Here is an 8150-nt window from a genome sequence, read left to right on the forward strand (position 1 = left end):
GAGCTGTCATGCTGCTCAGAGTGCTGTCCCAGGTTATTGCAGTGTCAGAGGACGCCAGTGAGTCCTGTTCCTGTGGGAGACAGGAGCTCAGCACAGCTCATGCAGCCAGGGACTTGGCTTTAGACTGCCTGGACCAAGTGTTCTGCTCCTGCATGAAGAGTTTAGTCCAGGAGTGCAAGCTCCTTTCCTTGCTAGCACAGCCTCAGCCCTTAGTTCCCTCACAGCCCATCAGGGAAACTGGAAAAATTTATAAGCAACCAACCAACCAAATGGATACACAGTGGAAACCTGCACTGTTCTGGTGGAAGCTCAAAAAAAACACAGGCCCAGCACACCAGAATTTCTGACTCATTACTTTACAGACAAAAATGTTACATGAGACAAATTATCTGCACTCACATCAAATTTCTCAGGTGGGTCATGGCCAAAAAAGCTGCAGGTATTTTTGTCTTGGCTTGATCTTGGTTTCTCATTACCAACAGAAAACTGTCCTTTAATAAAACTGCCACTACCATTCTCTGCTTACAGTCTCACAAGTTCTTATGGATTAAACGGGCTTGAAAAAGCAACAATGCCTTTCCCTTTATTGTGAGCCTTCCAATCTGGGCAACTTTCCATTTATTTTCTCAATAATCCTGACTGATTGCTTTAAAAGGAAAGCCTGGGATTATTTCCCATGTACTAACTTGCTATCTGTCTCTTTTCTTTTCAAGGCACCGTACTTTCTGACATCATCCAGAAATATTTCTTCTCTCCCACACTCTTCAGAGTCATTCGCTTGGCTCGGATTGGCCGGATCCTGAGACTCATCCGGGGAGCCAAAGGAATTCGAACTCTGCTCTTTGCCTTAATGATGTCCCTGCCTGCTCTGTTCAACATTGGCCTCTTGCTGTTTCTGGTCATGTTCATTTATGCCATTTTTGGCATGGCTAACTTTGCCTATGTGAAGAAGGAGTATGGGATTGATGACATGTTCAACTTCCAAACCTTTGCTAACAGCATGCTCTGTCTCTTCCAAATCACCACGTCAGCTGGCTGGGATGGTCTTCTCAACCCTATTTTAAACACCGGGCCACCATATTGTGACCCCAACCTTCCCAATGCAAATGGTTCAAAGGGAGACTGCGGGAGCCCTGCTGTAGGGATTTTATTCTTTGTTACGTATATCATTATATCATTTCTCATTGTTGTAAACATGTATATAGCCATTATTTTAGAGAACTTCAGTGTAGCCACTGAGGAAAGTACAGAGCCTCTAAGCGAGGATGATTTTGATATGTTCTATGAAATCTGGGAGAAGTTTGACCCCGAAGCCACTCAGTTTATTGAGTATTCTGCACTTTCAGACTTTGCAGACGCGCTGTCAGAACCTTTGCGCATAGCGAAACCGAACAAAATCAAACTCATAGCGATGGACCTGCCCATGGTCAGCGGAGACAGGATCCATTGCTTGGATATTTTGTTTGCTTTTACAAAAAGGGTGCTAGGAGAATCTGGAGAGATGGATGCCCTTAAAATACAGATGGAAGAGAAGTTCATGGCAGCGAACCCCTCCAAGATCTCCTACGAGCCCATTACAACGACCCTGCGGCGGAAGCAGGAGGAGGTCTCGGCCATCGTCATCCAGAGGGCCTACAGGAGACACCTGTTCCGGCGCTCCATGAAGCAGGCATCCTACCTGTACCGGCACAGAACTTTGGAAAGCAGCATCCTGGAGGACGATGCGCCCGAGAAGGAGGGTCTCATCGCGTTCATGATGAACGAAAACTATGGCAGGCCAATAGACAAGTCAGAAACTCTGTCCTCCACCTCTTTCCCCCCGTCCTACGACAGCGTCACCAGAGGCACGAGTGAAAACCTCCAGCTGAAGATAACGGACGTGAGCAAAAGCGATGAGGCTATAGATTGTCTTCTCTCACCCGACAAGGATAAAGAATCAATTGTTTAAATGTTTGTTTAGAATGCTTTAAAACATTGTTTACAGAATGTAATGCTGTAACTACACAACGATTGAAGCAGCCTTCTTATTAAAAATTAGTTGCAAAAAGAAACAGTGGAGTTTTTACCCTTAACTACAGGAATCTAATAAGTCATATAACATTTGACCCTGCTCTTTTTGACTTGGCTCAATATTTATATTTATATATGCACAGGAAGATTCTCTGCAGGGTCATAGCTGTTATATCAATGGTGTGAATAAGAATAGGCTAGACTGTAAAACAGTAAACACAGTGTATATCTACCCACAGATAAAGCCTGGCTGTATACATTCATTTAAGGTCTTACTCATATTAGTGTGTTTACTTATGGAGATGTATGACCTTGCATTCTAAAAAGAAAAAAAAAAATCACAGCTGCTGTAGCAAAATGTAACACTTACTGTATATGTTGTGAATGGTCTTTCATAAATTTATTATATTTGATATTTTTTTACTTAAAAAAAGAAAAAAAAAGAAGTCTCTTTTTCCGTGGAGATTAATGATCCTAACACTCTTCATGATGAACTCTGAGTCAAGGTAATAGTAACTTATGGGATCCCCATCACTTGAAGAGGAAAGTTGTTGCAAATGGAAGTATCAAATTAGCAACATTTCAACTGTTGACTACACTAAGCTCTCCCTCTTGGGACTTGCAACTGCACATCAGCAGAAACACACACACACACACAAAAATAAAAACAAAAAAAAAAAAACAAAACAAAACAAAAAAAAACCAGAGAAGCGAATGATCTCAACATGATAACAGAAATGGCTTGTTCTATCCTTCAGGAAACTAGGCAATTATGGATTCTGTTTGTAAAACTGTTAATAAAAGCACTAATTTTGTAGTATGTTTCAAGAATCTGCTTTGAAATCTGCAATCAAACTCGCCATAGAAGTAGTGCATCACGTTTGTGTGTAGTGATCCAAAGCACCATCTAGGCTGGCAAAGTTTCTGTTAAGGTAGTGGGATAGGTTACATTTTCCCCAGGAACACTGAGCTAAGCAGCCTGATTTGGAACTCTGTGCATCAATATTACTCAAAAAGAAAAAATTATTTATACTACTACTAATATTAAATCAATGCCAACTGGGCCATGCAGAATGGCTGCGACAGTGTGATCAAGAAGGTGGGAGGGGAATTACCTCTGGATCTGTACACAGATTTTGAGGGTTTGAATCCTTTTAACTCAAGATCCATCTTTCATTTTCTCAGATAGCACAGTTAGATTTCTGGGGAAGGACAAGAAATACAGGAACTGATAAAAAAAATCTGCTAGATAGTAGCTATATCCTCATTCCTGTAGACAAAGTAATATTTACAGTTGATGTGTCCTTCAGCTTCAGGCCAAAGAAATGACAATGGGGTGAAAGGTGGATGTGTGACTGTAGAAAAGTATTAGAGGTTTTTACGTGCTAACATAGATTATTTATTATCTTTCAGCCTCGATAGAATGTGAGAATTTATTTATGGAATATAGAGACATGTCCATCATTACAGACAAATTCTTTCTTTTTCACCTTCAGACTGATTGTACTTGGGTTTGGTTGGACTTCATGGAAAATCTTGAGATTTCTGTAATGAGCCATTGCACTTTAAAGGAAGAGTAATCGTGCTTTTTCACCTTGGAGAAGCAAAGATATCAAGAATGTATTTAAGGTGTATTGTCATTAACATTTAGTTACATCCCGGGTTGTGAAAGAGTCAAAAAACCACATGGGGTTGGCAACAAGAATTAAAGCAACATGTTACAGTCAAGTTTATCTATGGCCATTGTTATCTGTCCTCTAAACAAGTCAGAATATGTACGACAACATGTCCAAAGGATGACAATGTATCTGTGTAAATATGGGCTAATATATTCTCTCCTTTCATTGAGAGGTGTCTCAGGCATTCACTTGAGAGTGGTCTATCGGTTATTCAGAGGATTTGCCATCAGGATTCCTGGGGTCTATTCCTGATTCTTACTACATGATTTTTAGGCAAATAATTTAACCTACCTGTGCCTCAGTTTACCCATCTGTAAAATGGGAATAATAATACTTACCTACCTCACAGGGGTGTTGTAAGACTTTCTGATTGCAAAGTGCTATAAGGGAATGAACCATACTATATAAGTATTATTATAATCATGCTCTCTTGCCCTTTTAACCCCATGTCTATGGTGTATAACATAGGGCTGTTCCTCTGGGCATTTTGTTGCCTTTAAATCTTGTATGTAATTAGATTCTAACTTAAGGGGACTACTCGTCGTTCCTTGAAGTAAAAACATTCTTTATTCCTTCCCCCTTCCCCTCACCTCCCCCAAAAACTCAGAATTGCTCAAGGCTTCTCAAATTAGAGAAACTTTATACAAATTCCCTGTGTATTTATGCTGTAATGTTATTCTGACTGTACATATCACCCAGAAAGAGTATGCGATTTTTATATTTATATGCATATATATATACACACACACATACGTATATCTATACATATATATGTATCTTGTGAGTTTATAGAGTGGCTGACACTCAGAGGACACGACTTACTGATTAAAATGTTTCCACTAAATGGGATTTATTGATCATTAGCAACAAGCTGCTGCCTATAATGAAACTGTTTAATTAGAAAATAGTACATTCGTTACTTGCCGAACAAGCATTTATTGGCTGACAACTAGCAAAATTATATTCCTTTCAAATCTTTAGAATAAAATTTTTTTTTAAAAAAGAGGGGGGGAAATACTAAGGAAAAGAAGCATTTCTCATATGATTTCTTTTCATGTATGATGTAAATTGTCTGAAACCCAAGGAAAACACCAGCCTGCACTCAGTAGTGAGTTGTTGGTTATGCTGCTTTAACAATATTTTAATTATTTGCAACTTTTATTAGAAAATATTCAACTGCTATTCTTATTAAGAGTCAGGCCCAGTAATGAACAGAATGTAAAGAGACAATTAGCTGGTCACCATTTTATTAGAGAAGAGCCCTTCCTTTGGTCGTTTCAGCCTTGAGTTTAACATTTTAGTGTCATTGATGTGAGACCCTATAGTACTGATGCAATTACAAATGGTTCTTTTACCCAAAACCTCTTTAAAAACAAACAAACAAATAAACAAACAAAAAAATAATAAAAAAAAAAAAAAATCTGAAAGAGGGTCTTAACTCTAGATGTTTACAGTGCAACTTTCTAAAACTGAATTGTAAATTATTTTCAAAAACCTTTGTAACTGGAAGGTTGGTTTTCTATTGGGTTTTCTATTGTCCTGTGGCACGTTTCTTTAGGGATGAAGAGGGAATGGTATCTTTGTATGGTATGCAGAACTCCCCTCAAAATTATCAAATAACCTCACTTGTAGATCTTTGTTACTGGAGATGCTGATCCCAATCGAGCCATGATACAACCTCCCAGTGCAGTGACTTAGTTTAAGACACTAACTCAATAGCTGGCCCACACTGTCTATAAGCATGATGAGTGCTGCCATTTTTTCTGTTGATTTGTTCAATAAAGGCTACCACATGAATCACTCAAGCTACAAAAAGAGCAAGGAAAATATCAGCCAATATCATAGGACATATTAAGCTGTTTGTACCTGGAAAAATTCAAGTTTATTATGTTTCTTTATTAAATAAATAAGGATAACAAATATTTCTTCTGCCTTTTTTTTTTTTTTTTTTTTTTTGTTATGTTATCAACATTTATGTTATTATTTCTCTGACTCTTTTTCCGCGTATTTGTTTGGGAAATGCATGGTGACTTTGGCTAGGAGGTTTTTTGATGAAAACCTTTCCAGTTCATCTTACATTGGAAGGCAACCTACAGAGCATTAAAGGCTTGATCCAAAGCTTCCTGAAATCAGTGGAGAATTTCTGGCTACTTCAGATGAATTTGAAGCAGATTCAAAAGTCTCTTCTCAAACAGAATCATTTATAGGATGAATCCAACATTGCTATTTGAACCCAACCTGCCCAGTAGAATTAGCTGGAGGAGGAAAACTAGTTTGAGCTGCAATGAAAAAAAATCAGTCAGACCTTTGAATTAGTTTAATAAAATCAATTTATAATAATGTTTTATATCAGCCTGGGGCAGTCTGACTTGTGAAGAAGACTTTTTTTTTAATAAGCATTTGCTAAAATATGTCATGAAATAATTTGACTTCTGAGTCAATGTGTATAGAATGAATGTCTGAAATTCAGGAAGATATTTTTCATTGGAAGGAGCAGTTTGCTGAAATGAGAATTCTCCATGGAGACATGTCAGATTAGTTATGGAAATTTCTCGTTAAAATTTGTGGTCAAAATTCCACATGTGGAGGAAGTTCAGTGTCATGATCCCCACCAGAAAGATATTCACATCCAGATTTTTACCAGAATTGCCTAACCTCTATACGTGTGCTCCCATCACTGTGCTAGGGGCTGCTTTGGCTTACAGGACTCTCCTTATTTTCATACAGGTCTTGGGAAAGCTTCTGATTTTTTTAATTTTCAGCATGAAATTTTTAAAAAACAAAATTTGCCAATTGGATTTCTTCTTTTCCAGCCCTATCAAGGAACTTGGAGGACTGTCTCCTCAGAAAATGTGGATTTTTATACTTGCTTTTTTTTTTTTTTAACATGGAATTATTTGGGTTGGAATGAGGCTAAAAGATCATCTAGTTCCAAATCCCCCCTGCCATGGGCAGGGACAGCTTCCACAACCGGTTGCTTCAAGTCCAGTCAAATCTGGTCCAGGATAGGGCAGCCACAGCTTCTCTGGAAAACCTGTTCCAGTGTCTCACCACCCTCACAATGAAAAATTTCTTCCTAACATCCAATTTAAATCTACCATCCTGTAGCTTAACCACACTAATAAGTAAAATTAAATTGATTTTACAAAGCAGCAGATCTATTAATTCAAGCTTAGGTTCAATCCATGAGTTTGGAGTCAGGGCCTGCAATTTCTAGATAATTTTTAGATTTTTTTTTTTTCTTCTTTAGTGGTTTCTGTTCCTTTTTACTTTTGATGCAAATTGTCTTATTAAATACTAAGATCATTTTGGAAAAATGTCAGCATTAAGAGAGAGAGTTAACAGCAGCACAGGCAACCCAAACAGTTTTCTTAGGAAAAGTCACACATTAGTAATATGCCTGATATTGAAGAAAACTTTTTAAAGTCAGAAAACATTGTAGGAAGGGGAGAAATAAAGAATAAATGCTTTGCAGCGCAAAGGCCCCTTTGGGCTCTAAAGAACACCCATGTAAGATGGCAGTGTCATGTTTCTGACACCAGTGATGCATTTTCCTGCTGTGTGTCAGGGGTGTGGAGACTGGAGCAGAACTTACAATAACTTATAATCAAGCAGGATTTATAAGTGGAGAAAACAGGCAGGAAGCAGAGCACACGGAGAGGAAGCGCCCGCGGAGCGGCTGCTCCTTCACGTCAATCCCTCATTGAGCCCCCACACACCCGGCAAAGAACAAACATGGAAATCCTTCTGAGTGTTTACATATTGCAAAGAAATAGCAGCCGTGTCAAAGGGAAAGCATGTGAAAGCAAATAGTCCTCGGGGAAGAGCCATTGGCAGCCGGCAGAAAAATGCTTCGCGGTCAAACGTCCCCGATAACCCGCGAGGGTTGGAGGTGTTGGGATGGCTTTGTCAGCACCTCCGCCTGGGCTATTTTAGCCAGCTGACAAACAGGCCTTTGGGCAGCACCTGGCCCACGTGCTTTTGCCGTGGCAAAGTTTCTGAGGCTGCTGCTGCAGTTGTTTCGTCCCCTGCAATCTCATTGCTTCGCGTTGGGTTGTGAGTCCCAGCCGGGTCAGGTCACTGGAGGTCTTTTTCTCCTTTTTTCTGCAGTCCCAAAAACCACTATTGGGTGTTCAGACATCACCAGAGGGGCTTAAAAATGAGATTTTAATTCAAAAGAATCATCTCTTCTTCTTCTTCTTCCTATTATTACTACTACCACTGTTACTTTATTTTTAATACTCCGAAACTTCAATTTTAGGTGATCTGGTGATATTTTCAAGCTTTATTTGTTTTCTCTAACATGTAAGTGAAATCTGAACACAGATTTATTTATTATAAGACAAATTTATAATACATTTATTATCACTGTTCAAAGAACAGATTTTCTAACTAGCTATGAGTATCAAAAAATGGGGCTTCAAGAGAAAAAAAACAGAAGACACAGACGATTATGATGAA

At 38.8% G+C, this 8150-nt stretch overlaps 1 protein-coding gene across 1 annotated transcript in view; it reads left to right on the top strand.

The window, feature by feature from the left end:
• Positions 1 to 5611, top strand: part of LOC306799988 (sodium channel protein type 5 subunit alpha-like) — a 210369-nt gene extending 204758 nt beyond the window's left edge. The window contains 1 exon segment of the mRNA XM_079301701.1: positions 714 to 5611. Within this exon segment, the coding sequence (XP_079157827.1) occupies positions 714 to 1948 (1235 nt within the window). The 3' untranslated portion in view covers positions 1949 to 5611.
• The last annotated feature ends 2539 nt before the right edge of the window (positions 5612 to 8150 follow it).

The sequence above is a fragment of the Erithacus rubecula genome, assembly GCF_903797595.1.
Source record: "Erithacus rubecula genome assembly, chromosome: 3".
In the NCBI taxonomy this organism is placed as follows: Eukaryota; Metazoa; Chordata; class Aves; order Passeriformes; family Muscicapidae; genus Erithacus; species Erithacus rubecula.